Here is a 20,597-nt window from a genome sequence, read left to right as displayed (position 1 = left end):
GATTATGCCTGAAGTGCTATTCAGATACAATGGCAATGCCTTAGCATTGACAACTGTCAAAACTTGGCTGTACTCATGTATGCAAATACAAACTAATATTGTTCTGAGATCTTGTCTTGATAATGGAGAAAAGGGCTGGATATTTCATTATGGTACTCATTAAGACTATACAACTACAGAGACCCAGTTGAACCAGCTCTGGTTATCAGGTATACCTTTACTGATTTTTGTTTAAATTGTAATGTCATAAGATAATATCATTTAGACGAAAATAAGATAAAGTGTTGTGGGTTTGGCTTGTACAGAATAAATTAATTTTCTGGAATTTTTCTCTCAAAATTAGATTTCAACAAACACTGAATTGATCATATCCAGGTCAAACTCTGGTTCTGCTGTGCTCTATTTACTCTCCATTCTGATCAGGAATGTTTCTATTAATTGAAGTACTTTTATAGCGCTCTGTACTTTGCTATTATTGAATACTGTCTTCTTCTCTTTAACTCTTTTCTGTTTCCACTGTCTTTCTTCTTCCTCCTCTTCTCTCTTTTTCCTTGATGGAAGCTAAGCGAAGCCAGTCCATCAGCAACTGTGTTCATCTATACGAGGCATTGCCCACTACTAAAAGCGTTCCTATGCTGCTCCACACTGTGAGCTCTTTCTTGCCTGGTATCTCTTCTGGTAATTCTGCTTGCTCTCACAGACTCTCAGGTAAAGTGGATTCTGAGAGCTGCATGTGTTTGTGTGTATGTGACATCGTCCTGCCTTTTCATCTATCTATCACTATCTTTCACATGGTGCCAGGATGACAATTTTATGTTTTAACAGGAACTTAAGACTGTTTTGTGGTTATCGAAAAATTTAAAAATCTTTAGGGCAGCCCTGCAATGTGTAGGAACTGTATAATATAACAAGAATACGTCTGCATCAACACTGCATGTGTGCATGTCCTAATTTCTCTTCATGTTCCCATTAATGTGTCAAATATTGACCTATACCGTGTCTTCAAATCCCTAAAAATACAAAAATGGTATATCTTAGCATGTTTATATTTGAAGGTGTGTGTTACAGATTTCTGCTGATCGTCTGGCTCTGCCTAACAATATGTGTCTTCTTTTCCCCTTCCTGTTAGATGTGGAGGAGTGTCAGCTGTCAGAATGTGGGGGAGAGGAGGAGCTAGGAGGCGGAGATAGCCCTCTGCCACGTAGCAGCAGCACCTCAGACATCACCCAACAAATGTCTGACACTTTACCGGGTATATGCAGACACAAACTTGATTTTAATCCCCCTCATGTTTCACCTTTGATCCTGACTGAAATTACACCCTATGCCTTTCAGTGGCATTGTATTAACAAGAGATTTAGCTGAGCTACATGTAAGTCATCAGGTAACTCGAGGGCCATTTGCTAGTTGCCATTTTGTTATTTCCACGCTTTACAATTGAATGGAATTCAGTACAATTGCAGTAAATATTTGTTAAGACTTTTCTGTTTATTTATTTTTTTATTTTTTTTATCATGGGTCACAAATTAAAAGTGTATAGGCCATAGTTACTGGTGGTGGAATAGTAGACTTGGGTCTAGGATCTGAGGAATACAGGATACAAGGATACAATATTCTACCTTTTTTTTTGTTTAGATGTGACATGGACATTTAATATGAATTTCTGCATCTCTTTATTAGGGTGATTGAAGAACCAGGGTGTATTCTTAGATGGATTTTGTTGCATTTTTCTTTTTAATCTGTTGCATTAGTTTATATGACAGGGGCAATGCTCAATAATCAACAGAAGTAAAAGAATTGTAAATGAGCCAGAGTTACCCTTGAAGACAAATTTTCATCTATTTGCTCTAGAAACAATTTTTACCTATCCAATTAAACTCAGTGACATAAAAAAGCACTTATTGTTTTACCTTTAAGACTCATTTTATTTTTGTTTTATATATAATTATAATATCCCCTGTTGCACTTCAGCCCAGAAGAGAGAGTACTCCCCTACTTCCTGTGGCTCTGATAGCAGGACCTCGGAGGGGAGGAGAGAGAGCAATGAGCCACCAGTGGTGAGAAGAATCATCCTGTACTATAGTATTATGTCAAAATAATGAAGTAAGATTTGTCCATATAAGTATCTCTTCTTTTAATGTTTGTTTCTGTACTTGTAGATCCTCATCCGGCGGAGCAGCAGTACAGCTGAGACAGAGTGCAATGCTGAGGGCCACACAAACTACACAAGACCCAAGCTCAGAGAGAAAAGTGATTGCATCACTAATTATTTCTTTAAAATGATAATCACTGGGATATCTGTGTAGCTTTGTTTTAATATACATTGTGATCCACATGAAGAAATTGCTGTTTTTAAATTTGAAATTAATCAGTTTAATCAAACACTGAAGTATCAAATAAAGCCTTTATATGAATTAATATTTTTCCTTAGATAGCCAGTACCTTCCATCTCATCCTTCTCTGTATTAAACTTATCCACCTCATTCACCCAACCCACCTAGGTGAGAGTATAAGCAGTGAGACGTCCAACGGCTACCTCAATGAAGCTGAGGTTACCTGGCAGGCCTTTGATGAGGAGGCTGATACTCAGTCCACACAGTCAGCCCACATGGATGTGACAACCGACCCCCAGAGCCAGGGGAGTCTGCTGCTCAGCCATAATGAGGCTCTAGCAGGTATTGGAAACTAATAAGAACTCACCCTGAGCACCTAAAACAGTTCACCCTGTATTTATTTTAGATGTCTAGATGTATTTTACAATGTAGTACAATCAATGAATTAGAAGAAGAAAAAACTTGTAAGTTCTTTGCCTTTTACAGTTGATAAGCCGACAAAGAAGATGCAATGTAGAAGCTATTGGGCACAATTAGAGGGAGTTGGCCAATGGTAAATGTAGATACTGTCTTTTCCCTGACTTTTCTGTCAGTTAAATAATTTTACAATATTGTCTAATTTAAACAAAAACAAATCTCACAGTACAATGCTTTGTAAACATTCAGCACAGAGGAAGAATTAGTTGAATGAGTTCAGCAGTTCTGCAGGTTCATTTGAGGTGTGTTATATCTGGGGCGTTTGCCTCCTTTGACCTCACTCTTGATGGATTAGTCATAGCCAGGTACAGTGACCCAGTAAGGGAACTTGACCTGCTTGTCAGTATCTGCTCCAGTACCTCTGTGGCTAAGCCATTTAATCTTTCTATTTGTGCATTGTGAATGTTATGAATGGGAAGTGGCCCGTGGTTTAGACAGATGATGTTATATGTGATATTTGTGATTTTATATATTTTATATATATATATAAAAACATGATAGTCCCTCTGCTTTAAACCCTACAGCTTTTAGTTTACTCGTCACCACTCTGCCCCTCCCACCCTTGTACGTGAACTTCTGTCTGTCTTGTCCTACATAGTGACCATCATGAAGTTGTCACTCTTCCTTTGTCCCTGTGCTCCCTTCCTCAAATCCAATTTTATCCCTTTCCCCTTGTCGTTTTTAGGTCCCGAGTGTGCCCTCCCTCCCCACTCTGCACCCCCGTCCTACCACCACCACAACCACTACCACTACCCCCAGAACCCGCCCGCCTCACCAGCCCTGCTGGTGCACACAGAGTGCCCAAGGGACTGCCCCCTGGACGACACCATGCATCAGTCTGTCTTACACATGCCACACCACTTGGGTACTGCTCCCCAGCTGCTACTCATCATATAGACCATAGAGTCCTCATTTACCATTGACTCTCTATATCTATATCTATATTTTTCAGCCTTACCTTGGCTTCCTTTGCATACATTACACTTATCCATGTTTGGGTTTTTTTGTTGTTTTTCTCATTCTCCCACACAGCAGATCATATTTAGTTATTCAATTTCATACATTAAATTACTTTTTATGGAACCAAACATGCATTCCTATATATCTCTGCTGAAAAATCTTTCATTTAATAATCACCTTACATCTGCTACACACACCATCCATTTCTGTGTCCTTTCCAGGCCTGAACTCCCTCTACTCCCCATCATCGCTACTGCCCACTAGGTGGCACTGTCCTCCCACAATTCAACCTGACTTCATTTGGATGATGCATGTGACTTGTGCCTGTTTCCCAAAAGTGTTTCAGTGCTTTGATCAGTTTCAGTGAAGAAAGATCTTAGTGCTTGGATACATTTGGGAAAATATACAGGGAGACTAAGGATTTGGTCAACAACTGCTCAAACAATGACAACAAGGATGGCTTTGAGGGTTTATTGATCTATTATGTATCACAAACAAGTCTCAAAGACTCAAAGAATTTTATAAAAGACGCTCTGCAGTTGTTTACTAAATCCCATATCCTCTATGAAATTAAATTTGGTTCACTTTGTATTAGGTACCGGCAGCCACAAATATACGTGTTACCAAATAATTTATTCTCTAACCCAAACCAACCCAAACTCTCTCTCTCTCTGGCCATGCAGACAGTAGTGAGTGTTTGGCAGATGATGTCAGCATTATTGCGGGTGGGACCCTGACTGGTTGGCATGCCGATTCCGCCTTCGTCTTGTGGAGGAGGATTTTGGGTATCCTGGGAGATGTCAACAGCATCCATTGCCCAAAAATCCATGCCAAGGTCTTCACCTATCTTTATGAGCTTTGGCACAAGCTTGCTAAGGTAAGATATAGAGGCAAAAGCCACCTACATATGATGCTTTTTATTTAATTTTTTTGGTCAGTGTTGTTTTTATTGACTGAAAGTGTACATCTGCTTGCAGATCCGGGACAATCTCGGGATCAGTGTGGACAACCAGTCTTCTCCTCCCCAGCCTGCCTTTATCCCTCCTATTCGAATGCTGGCCTCCTGGCTCTTCAGGGTATTAACAACACATACAACAGTCACAATGATTAAACACTTTGAGGCATAAAATAAAAAATGTGGGACAAAAAACAACCAACAATTTGAGGGTTAGTTTATTAGGTATACAGCATGCCGAATAAATAATAATTTCTTATTTAGCATCTGATAGCACTGTCATGTCCTAAAAATAATAATACAGCGTTGTCATTGAATGCTATAGTTATTTCCCTTGTTCCAAGTTCATCGATATGTTTAGCTGTTGTAAGCAATATGCGGTAGTTGTTTCCTCGAGAGTTCTCTAATGCTCATAAAGAAATTTGATTACATGTCCAACAGCAGCAACAAGTAATAGAGAGGACTTAATGGTTAGCTTTAGCAACGGCAGACATTATGACTAAACAAACAAATTAGCAGTATCTAATCGTACTGTTTCAGCAAAACCATAAAAATGTTGCATATTTAAGTCAAACTCATTAAATGCACATTGGTTGCAGCATAATAGATGCCAGCATAATAGATGTTAAACATGTCTTCAGCTCCTCATATTAATACTGACCTCAGCGTCTCCCTCCCCTCCACAGGCCACTATGCTGCCCGCTGAGTACAAGGCTGGCAAGCTGCAGGCCTACAAGCTGATCTGTGAGATGATGACCAGGCACCAGGATGTGCTCCCCAATAGCGATTTCTTGGTGCACCTCTATCACATCATGCACAAGGGCGTCACCAGCAACGACCAGGTACAGCCAGCAGGTGGCACCTACAGTTATTGCTGCCAGTTGTTCAGCTTTTTTTACCACCAGATGGCGCACTAGTCCAGCTCATGTGTTGCTTATGCATTGGTCCTGTTTAAAAACTGGAAAACGATGGTTTGTAGCTGCTGATTTGCCATCTACTTTTTCCTGTGTGATGTAACTCAATGATTCCTATTCACCTGTTAGTAGTTAGTTCTTGATATAATTCAGGTAAACTCATGGTAGTATAATCTATGCCTAATGTGTGTCCAGTGCTAGTTCTTTTTATGATATTTAGGATCAGCATATGGTCTAGGACTGCGACTGACAGGAGTGAGGAGTGGGGTCATGTAGGCGCACTGCAATATAAGATTATTGAGGCTTCGTTTCAGCTGGTAATTTTGAAAACTGCGTGCCAACCAGTGGTGATGAAGAATGCTTCAGTGTTTTGGCATCTTCCACCTCCTTTAGCCACACCCTTCCTCGTATTTAAATCTGGCCTTGCTCCATTCCTTCCAGACGAAGCTGAGTGGAGATGAATGGAGTCCCCCAAAACAAAGGACACGGATAAAAGTGTGTGTGGGTGGGGGGTGTTTTGGATGCAAGTGTGTGTGTGTGTATATGTATGCCCTCCTGGCTGGGTTTCGATTGCGCCTTGGCAGTGCGACAAGCTTATTAGAATGTTTTCCATGTCGTTAAATAATGTTTTGAGCCCCTGCCGCGTATACGTGATTAATTAAGGATTGACGTCTGTCGCGCTCCGTTAGACTGACACGTCGGCCAGGGGCCCAGAGTAGGCTGGCCTGCCTGCCTGCCTGCCTGCCTGCCTGCCTGCCTGCCTGCCTGCCTGCCTGCCTGTGTGTATGCCTGCCTGCCTGTGTGTATGCAAGTGTGTGAAGGAGCGGGAGGGGAGTCTGGGGAACGCAGTGTAGAGTAGAGCAATGAGGGGGGCACACTGAGGGACGAGGCAACATTCTCCAGCTTTTGTTGTGGCTCTGTATAATGCGTCGGGGGGCCAGAGCCAGGCTGGCCACTGAAGCATGCTCAAATTGGCCGGAGAAAAGAGTCCTCACGCCACACAATAGAGGACAGCCGCACGCCTGCTTAACATAAGAAAGTGGCTCTTACTCTCCCCCTCCTCCTTCCTCTCTGCCTCCACCCGCAACCCCCACCCAAAAGGATAAACATATAGTTTTCCAAATGTATAATATATATATATATATACGCGTGTATATCTTCTTGTCTTAGTAAGTTTTTTTGCACACTAATTTTTCAATTAGCTTTCATGATTTCAGTAGCCATCAGTACTGACTGGTCTGCAAATCATCTAATATGATAGTTGATATTATTTGTTTGTTTGTGTTTAGTTTAGCTTTTTTTTTTACACATAGTATGTATTGTATATTTATATCTTCCAGTACTCTAGCTTACAGGTTGAGCATTTACCTTAGGCTACCTGTTCATCAAGTAATCAAACCTGCCTTAAACCGCCATTTTTATAGACAACAGAGGGAATCCCAGTGTAAATGCTCACTATTAAAATCAAGTAAGCTTAGAGATAATTGACAGTTCCTTTTGGAGATATTCTCCTTCCAATCGACAGTGCCAAGGTCAGGGCTATTGTCCTGATTTTCCTTCCCTGGTCACTGGTCTCACAAAGGCATAACCATAGCACAATAGCAGTAATCTATCTAATAGGTCGACTGTCTTTAGGTTTTGTGAAGTACAGTTGCACCTATTCATTCTGCATAGCTGTAGAACACATTTATCAGCCATGCACATGCACTAAAAAAACACCAAATCTTTCATCTTTAATCTTGCATTGACTAACATATAACAGGCTAGTAACATTTGGACAGATCCTCCTCACCTGTGCTTTCAGAGCAAAACTAGCTCCTCCTTCACTTCATTCTTCTTGTCACTGCAAGAAGACAGGTCTGGTGTAATTTATATGGGCAGATTAAAATGTTACAGTTGACCTCTAAACCACATACGTGGCTGTTGTTTCAACCTTTCACCTCATAGTTATGCAGGTGGGTTATAACAGCTTGTGAAGGGAAAGCCTTAGATCTTCATAGGGATGATGGTGATGTTGAATTGCAACAGGAAATCTGCCCCATACTTAACTGGAAACGTCCATCTTTAGTAAATGAGTCAAACATTTTCCAATGTTGTGTGGAGTGATGTAATACCCGACTGAACCCTGTCACCCCAGGGGCCAGCAGGTGGACAGCGTGTGCTTTCCTGGAGATGAGGCCACATGAAAAGGCCTGAGGTGGCTCTATTCAGAGTTACGTTAATGCACCTTTTGTTGATGCAAGGGCCATTCCTACTGCCAGCACAGAGCCACATGTGGGGCTCAATTCCCATTTCTATACACACACACACCTCAAATCAGGTTCCTTCTGCTCACACATACAATAGAAAACACTTTGCATTCTACATTTGTGGCTTCCTCTAAAATGCTCATTTCAGGCAATCAAGCAACAGTTTGTTGCATGCTAATTACCTCTGACTGCACTGCACATTATGCTTCAGAGGTCAATTACCAACAAAATGAGGGTAAAATGGGCCCTCAATCCTAAAGCTCTTCCCACCAATTTTCCACATGCAGTGCATCGTGTTGGTTTGACTTCCTACTTATTGCCTGTGCGTGTTTATTCTATTCCTCTTTTGTTCACCTGCATTCCCTGTTTACCAAAGCTTCAGGTGATTAATGTCATTGAAAGAGAGCAACTGTGTGCATGTGTGTTTGCTAAGGTGCCCGTCGGTTCAGCTAGAAACAGGCTGATGTTTGAACTGTCCGATTTACACAAGTTTATGGCCAAGAAGGCAGGTGTTTCTATCCTGGACCTTGCCTCTGTACACAAATATACACGCGCATGTCTCAGATAAGAGAGTGAACAATCTTTTTGCCTTCCAGCCTCCGCATTCTCATACCAATGTGTTTTTAAAAAAAGTAAAAAATTATTTCTGTCAATGAAGAATGAATAAATAAAGCTCTTTGCTGCAGCTTTGCCATCTAAATATAGAATAGAAAACCTGTTAACAGCTTTTTGTGCTCTTGTCTAGCATGGTATTACACCGTACATACTTGAGCAGTTTGTGCAGAGCCCTCTGCAGTACAGCATATGTCAATGTTGAAAGAGCACCCATCTGCCACTGAGCCGCCTGTACCTCAGCAAAACAATACCTTGTCTCTGGCTTTAATTACAGGTTTGCTTGTGTGTGTATATACACGTGACTCACGAAAGTTGAAGTCTTTTGTTCTCCCTCTTATCCTCTGTGAACAATCCATCTGCTGCCTCTCTCTCTCTCTCTCTGTCTCCCCTGTCTTTCTTTCCCACTCTGTTTTTTTATGTCCTTTAGTGACATGTACTGTAGAGTACCTTGCTCTCCTCAACACACTTAAAATGCTTAGCCTACCTGTTGGAGGAAAAAGCTTTCTCTCTGCCATGTCTCTCACATGGTGGCCCATTTGCAAAATATTTCTGCATCCCTCCACCCACACTAACAAGACCTTGTGCTCATACCAAATACAAAAATCCCAACGAACTGTGAAGATAATGTAGAAGACACTCAGATTTTTTTCTGATTGATGATAGCTGTTTAAATATCAGTTTGGTAATTACTGTTTGCCTCCTATTAACGTGTGTGTGTGTGTGTGTGTGTGTGTGTGTGTGTGTGTGTGTGTGTGTGTGTGTGTGTGTGTGTCATCAGGATGTTTTGAACACTATCATCCGTTCCTGCTCTCCACGTTTCTTCTTCCTCGGCCTGCCAGGCTTCACCATGCTTATTGGGGATTTCATCACTGCTGCTGCCTGCGTTCTCAGCTCTGGCTCCTCAGAGGTACACACTTCTAACATTCAGTTTTATTATGTCAGTCGAACTGGAATCCAAATTGTTTTCAAGAACTAAAAGAAGATGTTGAATATTATACACATTAAAAGTTTTTGTTGTAACAATATTGTCACACAATTTGTCCTTGTAATAATTTTCTTGAATTTTGCAGCTTTCTGACATTGAAACGTTCAAACTGTTTTGTGAATTTTAGTCGTAATAAACAAGAATCCGAGGGACCAAATAGCACAAATGTCTGAAACTTTTTTTCATTTGTTTGGTTTGCAAGAAAATCAAGAATTTAATCTTCAAGTGTGGAAAAACTGCCCTACTTGTTTCGTTATACTTTAATGTAACTGTGCAACTATGACTGAAATTAAAACCATTAGTATTTTTTTCTCAGCCTTACCCTGCACTTATTTCTCATGATTATTCCCCCATCATTTAATTTCATACTTCATATTACTATACTTACTGTGCCAGTAAAGAAAACATGATTTAAATGTACAAATGTTTAACTCAAAAGCCTGCAGCCATATTTTAGAAGGAACAAGCTGTTAATTACAGAGGAAACTAATTAATGTGATTAATCAGACAATTTGAACAGAAAATGTTTCATTAAATGCATAAGAGCATCACATTTAAAGTGTTAATATGAGTCATAATAATAGTATTACTCATGTTTAATTAATTGTGGAAACCATTATGTGTTCACCGTCGTTATGGACTTGAAAACAAATGCAAACATTTGTTGCAAGTCCGATGCAAAATCTTTTGTAATTTGCACTGAAGTACATTCACATTCGCTTGTGATGCCAACATTTTGGCCTGACTGTTGTCAGTTGACACACCAATACATGACCACTCCCTGTTTACTTATTGCCAGTGTGCACAGATTTAAACCTAACATGAGCAAGATAGCGTTGACTGTCTCTAAATGTATTATATGTCAGGAATAGTTTACAGCGACACTTAAATGTTTTGTTTCTTATTGTTTTGTTTGCCAGTTAGTTTCATATCGCCCAGCATCGATGTTTTATCTGTTTTCAGGGTAATAACCACTCATCAGGTGCAACAGGATGTACAATCTGCTTTAGAGCTGCACCCATTGCGCATTTAATCAGTCATTTTGTTGTCCGACGCCTGTCAAGATATTCTGTTGAGCATCAGCAGAAACATGAATAAAGACCCAATTAATTCTCCTGGATCCCTCCAATTCTTTTTCCCTAAATAGCAACCTTACTGTTTCCTGGAACTGGGTTGTTTTCATGTAGCTTTAAGGAATTAATGATAGCATGTTGTGTTTTTTTTCCTATCTCCTCCAGGCTCCAAGGTTGGAGGCTCAGACAATCTTGGGCTCCCTTGTGTGCTTCCCCAACCTTTACCTCCAGATTCCTATACTGCAGCGTGTGCCTGGCTCTGATGACATTGTTGTAGGCAATGAGGATATCAAGGTAATGGTCAAGATGTTATCAGACATTTCACCTAAAATGTGAATATTAGGAAAAATTATTTAGTTTGACTCCCAAGTCTCATGTTACAATAAATGGTAGAGATTTATAGATATTAGATTAAGTGAGCGGCCTAGATTTCATTTGAATATGTAGTAAACCTAGCATGTTGTCTTGGCTGTTCAGGATTATCTGGTCAACATCCTGCTCGAGACGGCAACAAAGGAACATTGTGAAGGGTCCAGGTATGATTGGCAATATTGATGATGCTTATTTTTTTTTTCATTCTCAATATATTTGATCAGTTTCACATGTATGTGTTTTTACATACATGTGTCTATGTGTAATAAAAATTAAAATCCTAATGGATACAGAGCATTTACTAACCATCATAACAATTCTGTGCAATGCCCAAGACTATTTACCATTATATCATTTTTGTTGTTTTCTGAATACATTTAGTAAAATTCAAACTCTGTATTTTTCTTAAATTTAAGAATAATAATAACTTCTGTCATTCAGGTGCATTGCCGTGTGCAGTCTGGGTCTGTGGGTGTGTGAGGAGCTAATGCAAAAGAACATCCACCACCAGGTTAAAGATGCCATCAATGTTCTCGGAGTAACACTAAAGGTCAGTGACCCTCTAAGGAAGAAAAGCTGCATCTTTCTATGTGCATTTGCAGTTTGATATTTGCTAACTTATGTGTACAAAATAATTAATAAAATACAACTGCAATGCGGCAACAATTCTGAATTGTATAAATCACTGTCAGCCACAGTGTCTTTAAATAATGTGATGCAGTAAGCCTGGATTTCATCAGTCCTTCTTTGTTTTACCCCACAAGCCCTATAGTGTTTATCTCTAACAAAAATGATAGCTGATCACATAAAAGGACTGCAAAACAATTTCAACATAGTGAGTGGAGAAAAAGTGTGAGAATAAAACATGTCCAGTGACTCATGGGTATATTTTGGAAGAGCCCTCTTTTTCTACCTGAGTGAAGAGATGCAGAGAACCAGTAGAGGCTGTTTTTGTTTTTTTGTTTTTTGTAATTTTTTTTTCATGGAAAAGGCTTTGGGGCGGTGGCGTAATTTCCAGGCTGCTCGCTCTCAGTAGATGTGGGCCAATTTAAGCAGCTACATCTCCCAGCTTCCTGCTCGAGCAACCCCCCCTTCTCTAATGGAGCAGTAATCACTCCCCTGTACAACTTGACACACAGACTCAGCCAGCCCCAAAATAGAGGGTATAGGCTGGGTGGGGGATCTAGGGGGAAGAGTGGCACTGAGAGTCTCTTTTCTAAAAGCAGGTGCTGAACTCTCAGGGCCCCTTTTTGTGTTTGGCCATTTCTACACTCCCCACATTGTCTGCCCTTGTTACATGTTGAGAGGCATTCAGCTGGAAGAAATGGGAAATTCTATTTCTCCACAAAGAATTTCAAATCACTGAAGAAATCCACAGTTGCAAGAAAATTGTCAACAATTCTTTCCTCCAATGAGTCTGGAGAAAATGAGCCATGGTTTGAAGTGGAAAAGAAATTATGCTGATTATATGCACAGTAAGTGAAAAGCAGAATTTAAGGGACATTCTGTCATAGTCAATATGTGCCTAAACTTTTCCCCCCATCTTGTCCCTCTGCCTTTTTAGAATTTCCAGCATTTAGGGCACACAAGTCCTATAAGGGAATGTGTAGAATAAACAATACTCCCAAATTGGAAGTGTTACTCTCAGGGTAGTCTACTCACCAGATGTAGACTGTGGGTATAAGCCTGCCATTGGCCGCGTATATCATGCAGCATTCTCCTCCCCTTCCACCATCTGAATGTTATAATTTTCAAAATCCCTTATGTTAGTTATTTTAATGCCAGCTCTCACCTCACAACATGCAAATGTTCCACCAAAACAGCCCACCCCCCCAAAAAAAAAACTATTGGGGCACCATCACTGCATCCTGGGCTTAAAGGACCAGTGTGTAGAATTTAGTGGCATCTAGCATTGAAGTTGCAGTGTAAGATGTTCCAGTACTATTTATTTTGTGTACACTTATACATTAACAAGCAAATCATGTGTATTTTTCCTGCTTTGTTAATTCCTTTTTTCACATTATTTAGATTGAGTATGGGTGGCCAGTTAGCACTAATTTGGTTGCACCATTAGTAGATTAAAGACCTTAAATATAGAATCGCATTATTAGTGTAACAAACAACCAAGAAAATCTCACGATGGCCTGTGAGGTTTACAGTAAATTGTTGTTTTGTTTGCTGAGAGAATGTGTCACAGCAAAAATGTCCTGGCTATCGAAATAAAAAGCATTCTTCTACCTCAAGAATGTACATGTACATTATAACAGAAAGATATGTATTTAACATCAAGATTTTTCTCTACATTAAAGATGCTTATTATAAAAGGAGCCAAACTCTTTACATCATTAAATTGTTTGTTTGTTTTTTGTTTTGTCCAGTTTGGGAACAAAGCAGTGGCTCAAGCAGCTTGTGACGTGTTTCAACTGCTCATCTCTCACTGGGAACATCTCCAGAGGTTGGAGCCCACTTTGCCTAAGAAAATCATTGAGGTAACACACACATGCACGCACACACACTTAAATTGTCACTAGCCATTAGGCAGTCCCTCCAGAAAAACGCGATTATGCGATCGCATAATTCAATGCATAATCAGCCAAAGTCCGCATATTTATGCGGGCCGCATTTTTTCAAGTACGCCGCACTTTCGCCGCATAAATTGCAGATTTCCACACAAAATATGCGGGACTTGCATGATTTCATAATCCCCACATTTTCGTTGGAAAAAAGTCACATATATCTTAGCAGAAAGTTGAAAAATGTTGCCATGATGAAGCCCTTTTATTTATCCATTTTTACAGAAGTTGTAGCATATTCCTTTTGTGAAGCTACAGAACTTGTTTGACTCATCAATGTTTTGTAAGTTTGAGCCATGTGTTTATTAAGGTCTGAAATAAAAAAAGGTGAGAACTGAAATATTCCCAGCACTTTCTGTGATGTGGTATGCTTGCTTATCATAGGAAGTAATAAGAAATTACTCTTTACATTAAGGTAGTAGCCTAGTGAGAACAGGGTGTTGGGGGAATCTCTTTTTTTTCTCTTTCATCAAACTGCAATTTTTGCAAGTTCCCGCAATTTTTGCAAGTTCCCGCAATTTCATCGCATAAAATTGCATAAATATCCTGCACATACAATCGCATTTTTTAAGAAAACATGTTGCATAATCTAGGATTTTTGCCCGCAACAATCACAAAAAAACTCCGCATTTTTCTGGAAGGACTGATTAGGGACTTGTGAGATCATATTTAAAAGTAAGATGAGAAATTCCTATAATGGCACATGCAATGTGCAATGAGTGATTACTCATGCATATGCATACTCTCTATCCCATGGCCATTTAAGCACATAGTCCTGACTCAGCTCATGAATAGGAGTGTGTCATCCAATTATCTTTCCCCTTGTTTTGTCCAAACACAGATCTTTGTGGCCACAATAGCCTTTTTGTTGCCGAGCGCAGAGCACTCAACAGTGGAAGCAGACAAAAAGGTAAATTTTGGAGGGGACATGAAATGGCTGAGATCTAAAGGCCCTTGATCCTTCATGTTGGAATGGTGCAGTTGCAAAGGAATGTTTCTTCTGTCTCTACAGTTCTTCTCTCTCTATGTCTGTATTTTCTGACTTTTACTAAGATATTACCTGTTGTTTCTCTTGAACTGTCCTGCTCTTTTTTACATTACATTTTCTGTTTTGATTTCTGATGACTAAACTGAAAAAGGAACTCTCCTCTTTCTCACGGTGTCAGTTGATGGTGTCGCTGCTGCTCTGCCTGTTGGACTGGTGCATGGCTGTTCCCCTGAGTTTGCTGCTGGAACCCATCACCATGCCTTTGCTGGACGACCGCACATCCCACAAGGCCCCACTACTGGACTACATCTACAGGGTGGGTAGCCTCACTGACAGCTGGGAGGTGGGAAAAGCTGAAAGTTGCAGTTACAACAAACATGCCTGCCTTGCCTATCCTCTGAAACATACATACGTAGTCTTTGCACGCAGACACAATAACTTCAGCTTTGACATGTTCACCCCCACCCCACCAAATGTGCTTGCCACTTTAATTACACTCACCTCTACCATGACCTCATGACTATGCCTCATTTAACATTATAGTGGCACAACAGCATTAGAAGTACCCACCATTGATGATGCATTTAGTTAAAATGTATCACGTTCAGGAAACTCTTACAACTGGCAGTGTAGTAGCATTCATTTAAAACAAAATTTCCAGTATTCAATCTATTTCTCTGTATTTGTCCCTCTAACCCCTTGTTTTATGGTCTGATCCTGAGGATGAGGGCCAAGCTTCAGGCTCAAATGAATGAGGTATTATTCATTCCCTCCTGTCTGGGCAGATGCGGTCAACGGCAGATCTTTGTAAGGATGTCACCCCTGATAAGAAATGGTCCAATTATTCAAACAGGACCCTTTGTCCACTTGATAAGCTCAGGCTATAAACGCTTGTCCTGAAGAATTGAATGGAATATGTCTTAATATGAGAGCAACTGCAGCTGCTATGAAAGCAAAGACAATTAGGCATGATTGGTTGTCTATCGGCGCACAAAAGGCATCGCCCCGCTGGGTTTCATTGAAAATAATATATTAAGCAAGGCATCACAAGGTGTGACAATATTAATACAATATCAAGACCGAAATCTATACATTTGCACCGATACACTGGCTGCTAATTATTCTTTGTGCCAAGCAGAGGATAGCTTCTCTAATAAAAAAAACATCTCCCTTTTATTCTACCACTGGTCATTTTCACTGACAAGGTACCAGGGGTTGTCTATGATTATTGATTTAATTTTCATGCCTCACCTTCTTTTAGTAACAGTTTTATATTTAAAAAAACTTGTGTATGCTTTGTCCCAAGCCCAATATATGTACCCAGCTAATCAAAAGGTTGTCATCCTATTCATCCTGACATGAAGAGAAAAGTGAGAAAAGTTCTTTTTGTTGACCAAAAGCTTGCACATAGGTGTAAAAAGCAACATTGCTCAAGACCTCATTGGTTCACTGGGTTCTGTTCAAGCTTCTCCATCTGCTTTCTTAGCCGGCCTCAGCAACCAGCTGCACCTCCGCTTTCTGTGTGTGTGTGTGTGTGTGTGTGTGTGTGTGTGTGTGTGTGTGTGTGTGTGTGTGTGTGTGTGTGTGTGTGTGTGTGTGTGTGTGTGTGTGTGTGTGTGTGTGTGTGTGTGTGTGTGTGTGTGTGTGTGTGTGTGTGTGTGTGGATAGGTACATTTGTATGTGCGCACCTGTATGACTCTGTTTGCGATTTTATTATTTGATTTCTGTGTGTACACAGTCGTACTTATGTATCCATACGATATATGCCCCTCTACCTACTATATGCTTATTTCACTGTGTGTTACCTTCCAGGAACTGTTGCTATGCGAAGTGCAGTCACTTAGTTGTCAAGCACAGCTGTGGGTTTTCCCCCTCCCTTTCTGTCCCTCCACCTCTCCACAGAGGAACCTCTTTGGAGCTTTGGCGTAGCAGCTGTTTGGTTCAGGTCTTTTCAGCATCAAGCCTCCAATCCCTCCCCCATGCACCCAGAGGTCTGCTCTGTGGAATCATCCACATACTGTCTACATTGCCCCACACAATACTGTTTCAGATGGCAGGGCCAGCCTGCCTCTCTGAGTGTCTCTCAGCCAAGTTTGAGCGTATGTGTGTACTGAATGGGATTAGCCTTTGCATGGCTTTACCCAAGTTGCTCTACTCTGAATGAGAGGCCCCCTCATTTACATATATTAGGCATATGTTTTGCCCACTCATATGCAGCACCTAACCTCCACTCAGATTATACAGTATACAGGTGTGTTATATGTGTGTAGCTGAGCGTGCATATTTGTGGTGCACAAGGATAAAGTCTTAATTAAATCAAACAGTGTAAACCTGTCCAATGGCTCTAATCAACTGCCCCAGTGCGCCTTATCTAGCCCTGCCAACGGATGCTCTGCCATCTGTTATGTAGATCGATACACTCACACATCACAGGAGAAATGGATTAGTGGCAATAAAGACCCTCTTTTCTCTCCCTCTCTCCCTCCCTTCCTCCATCGCCTTATGATGTAAATGGACCATATATTCCCCTTTCATATGCTCCTGGATCATGTCAATCTAGAACAGGCCTGCAGGAGTGTCACTGCACATCGTCTCACCAAACACCACCATATCTGACAGGATGGAGTCTTGACACATCAGAGTGCCTGTCACTGTCATACTGTAGAAAAACTACCCCATACTTCATCTGGATATAATCACTAAGTCCTACCCTTTTTCTACTGTTCCTCAGGTGCTCCACTGCTGTGTGTCTGGCTCCAACCTGCACACCCAACAGAGCCACTACCTCCTCAGCCTGTCAGATTTGTCCACTGACTATGACCTCATGTTGGGTCAGGTTAAGAGCTTCGAGCCACCCCCCTCCCAGATGACCACCACTGACTTTGGCAACCTGCTCACCGTTGCTGAGGGTAAGGACACAGAGCCATCCTGATTCCCCTTTTAATACCTGCTGTGTGTGAGATTGCACTGGGCTGGCAGATAAAATTATGATGCTGGATTTATGGGGTGGAGTATGTGTTCATGTTGCTGTATGTATGGATGCATAAGTATGAGAGAGTAAAAATGGCGGTTACTGGTGGCTGTCAGCTGTCGCGTTGAATCTTATCCCCAGGTGATATCTCTGATCACGCTACTTCATTTCAGCTCCATACAGTACTTCTGACAGAACACAGAGACGTATATACTCCCCCAAAAAATCTAAAAAATATTACAGGGAAAAGCAAACTCTAAGTAGCCCATCCATTTGGAGCCTCTCCATTAAATGTCAATATCTTATTAAAAGTATGAAAAGGAAATCAGCCATCACAGGGAAAGGAATGTTCGCATTAGTACTCAGCCCTAGAGAGAAGACCCATTATGGGGTTTAGATAAAAATGTGATTTTTTTCCTTCTTTTTTGTGACCTTGTGATTCCATTAGGCAATATATTCCTCTCTCTCCCTCATGTCCTCAACTTCAGAAAAGTCCTTAGAGCCGAAATGCACTTTGCATATGTCCACTGAAACAATGTAAGATATTTGAACAGTACCCTGTGTATGGAAAATTTCACCACACCTCTGCTTTTTGGTGCACAGCTGCACAGAGTCTTAGTAGAAATAACAAAACACTATCAAAAGGGCAAACCAAAGAGTGCCGGCCTAGTTATATTCATGCCCCCACCTCATATTGATCAAGTCACATCAAAGGGCCAGCGCATCTCTAATGCAGCTTGGCCTGCTTTCTAAAGAGCTTTCTCCACTTTGATGGGGGATGATGGTATTGATAGCACTGTCACAATGCAAGAGTGGATCTTCTTGTTTTTCCCACATCACTGCAGAATAAAGCACGGCATGCCTTTCACTTGGGAGTAAAAACCTGTGCATTTACATAAATGCAATTCACTAAGTAGAGTCCTATTAAGCAGCCTGTAAAGATGGTGGTTCTCATTAGCACTCAGCCAGTCTCAACGCTTGTCCATTGTAAGAAGACTCAATGGTCTTTTCAAAGTTGTCTCTCATGATTAGATGCTACCTATTTAGAGGTGTGCTGGCCAAGCTATTGTGAGAAATGAATAAAGTACCCCTATTAGTAATCATAAATGAGATTTGGCTTTGTATAAAAAGAGCCAACAGAGATGATAGCATGTCTACACACAAATGTGGGGCTTTTGAAATATAGCTCTGCGTTGCACAGATTATAAAAGATAGCCCCATGTGCTGCTTTATTCTAGACCCATCAGTAACTTTTACCATTGATCACTTTACTCTTTCTCACATGTGTTTTCCTTCAGAGATGGTCTCACTGTTTTTAATCTGCCTGCCCTTATTCTTCCACCAGAAAAGCGACGCCGGAACATGGAGCTGATTCCCCTGACATCACGGATGGTCATGACACACCTGGTGAACCATCTGGGCCATCATCCACTGAGCGGCGGACCAGCCCTTCTGCATAGCCTTGTGAGCGAAAATCACGACAACCCGTATGTGGAGTCATCCGAGCTGTCCTCCGAGGTCTTCAAAAGCCCCAACCTGCAGCTGTTTGTCTTCAATGACAGCACGCTGGTGTCCTACCTGCAGATCCCCGCCGAGACCCCCACTGTCGGACAGCCCCCCCAGCCTTCCTCCCAAGTGCGTGTCATTGTCCGGGATATCTCAGGAAAATACTCATGGGATGGCTCAATCCTCTACTGCACCACCCAGGAAGACTCTGTTGATTCAGGAGTTTTTAATGCAGTTGACCGCCCTCTTTCTACCACCACTACTGTCGATCCCAGCAGAAATCAGCCCAACTCTCCAACTAAGGGGCCGTACAAAAATCATTGCTCAGTCTCAGACTCCCTCTCTGACTGTTGCGAGGAGGAAGAGGTAGATATTCTGGATAAGCTTTTGGAAGACCTGGGCCAGTGCAGCCCAGAATGCCTGCCCCAACCACAACTTAGGCTCAACCAGCCAGCCCCCTCACCCCATGGCATGAACCTAGAGCAAGAGAGCGCCATCCTGGAGGCCATTCTGCGTCAGACTCAGCAGGAGGAGGAACAAGTGAGGAGGTGGGATGCTGATGTAAGCTTTCGGGCTGCCTGCCAGAGGGAACCCTCCCACCAGGAACCAAAAGCCCCTTTCTACTTCTGCCGGCTGCTGCTTAATGACCTTGGCATGAACTCTTGGGACCGCAGGTACACTACCAACTAAAATTGGCTACAATCATTGGTCTGGTTTGCACTATACTAGACTAGAAGAAAGTGAGGTTGTAAGAAGTCATACAGGGGGCTGTCGCTTATTTGTTTCTCAGTTTACTTTTCATCTTTTGGTCTACAAACCACATCTTAAATGTAGGCAGTATGACAGAAAAAAGAGAACACCAAATTGTGTTATAACCTCTGCATCCTAATACTATTTTTTAACCCAAGTTACTTCATCCTCAAAGTAACTCAGCTGTTGGCTCGTTACTCAAAGAGAGAAAGAGCAAAGTTAAAAGCACACTGGAGTCTGGAGTGTCTTAATCTCCTCTCCACAGGGTAAAAGTGCCCAGCTGTTTTCACTAAGGTCTACCTTGCAGAGCCACATCTTTGCAGTGCTTCCCCGTAAATTAAAAGCTTACACCTCTTAATGGTGATGGTGCAACGTGCACACGGCTAGTAGGAGATTGCTGTTTGCACCTGTGCCTTTTTTGCCTTTGTTAATCTTGACTGCACAATAAAACTTTGCTTGAAAATTGTTTTGTTTTTTTGATAGTATGCTAGTAGATTATAGAATCTTTTTCAAATGCTTGTTCATTGTTGCCAGCGTGGCATGGTTTCCTGAATTGTGTTTTATATACGGAGTAGGAAATATCATGTCTAATCAAGACTGTTTTTTTTGTCAAACAGGAAAAGTTTCCATTTGTTGAAGAAAAACTCCAAACTCTTAAGGGAATTGAAGAACCTGGATTCCAGGCAGTGGTAATGCCTTTATGAGTTCAATCTGGAATTGTATATCATGTTTTGTCTTGTAACTAGGTTTGTCTGAGATACCAGTGAACACAGATTTAATTTAGTACTTTCTGCTAATGTTACTGCTGCCTATGGTAAACCTGGCTTTACATAAATCACAACGCTCAAAGCAGCATCATATTGCCCGTCACTCCAT

General features: G+C 41.3%; 1 protein-coding gene across 9 annotated transcripts in view; it reads left to right on the top strand.

Moving 5' to 3' along the window:
- The window catches only part of ralgapa2 (Ral GTPase activating protein catalytic subunit alpha 2), an 86,903-nt gene that overhangs the window by 32,282 nt on the left and 34,024 nt on the right, over window positions 1-20,597 (top strand). For 6 of the 9 annotated variants that reach the window (XM_051382297.1, XM_051382292.1, XM_051382340.1 and 3 more), the window contains exons 17-35: window positions 562-708; window positions 1,130-1,252; window positions 1,972-2,057; window positions 2,160-2,250; window positions 2,502-2,675; window positions 3,496-3,675; window positions 4,454-4,647; window positions 4,748-4,846; window positions 5,412-5,567; window positions 9,282-9,410; window positions 10,727-10,855; window positions 11,039-11,097; window positions 11,375-11,483; window positions 13,312-13,422; window positions 14,348-14,416; window positions 14,673-14,810; window positions 17,226-17,403; window positions 18,811-19,645; window positions 20,339-20,410. In XM_051382297.1, coding sequence (XP_051238257.1) covers window positions 562-708; window positions 1,130-1,252; window positions 1,972-2,057; window positions 2,160-2,250; window positions 2,502-2,675; window positions 3,496-3,675; window positions 4,454-4,647; window positions 4,748-4,846; window positions 5,412-5,567; window positions 9,282-9,410; window positions 10,727-10,855; window positions 11,039-11,097; window positions 11,375-11,483; window positions 13,312-13,422; window positions 14,348-14,416; window positions 14,673-14,810; window positions 17,226-17,403; window positions 18,811-19,645; window positions 20,339-20,410 — 3,079 coding nt within the window. The remainder of the gene's footprint in view (window positions 1-561; window positions 709-1,129; window positions 1,253-1,971; window positions 2,058-2,159; window positions 2,251-2,501; window positions 2,676-3,495; window positions 3,676-4,453; window positions 4,648-4,747; window positions 4,847-5,411; window positions 5,568-9,281; window positions 9,411-10,726; window positions 10,856-11,038; window positions 11,098-11,374; window positions 11,484-13,311; window positions 13,423-14,347; window positions 14,417-14,672; window positions 14,811-17,225; window positions 17,404-18,810; window positions 19,646-20,338; window positions 20,411-20,597) is intronic. The other 3 variants (XM_051382322.1, XM_051382331.1, XM_051382349.1) reach the window with 2 other exon arrangements.

Source organism: Dicentrarchus labrax, unplaced genomic scaffold (assembly GCF_905237075.1).
Source record: "Dicentrarchus labrax unplaced genomic scaffold, dlabrax2021, whole genome shotgun sequence".
Lineage (NCBI taxonomy): Eukaryota > Metazoa > Chordata > Actinopteri > Moronidae > Dicentrarchus > Dicentrarchus labrax.
Note: the sequence above shows the minus strand (reverse complement) of the source record. Positions and strands in the feature narration are given on the sequence as shown.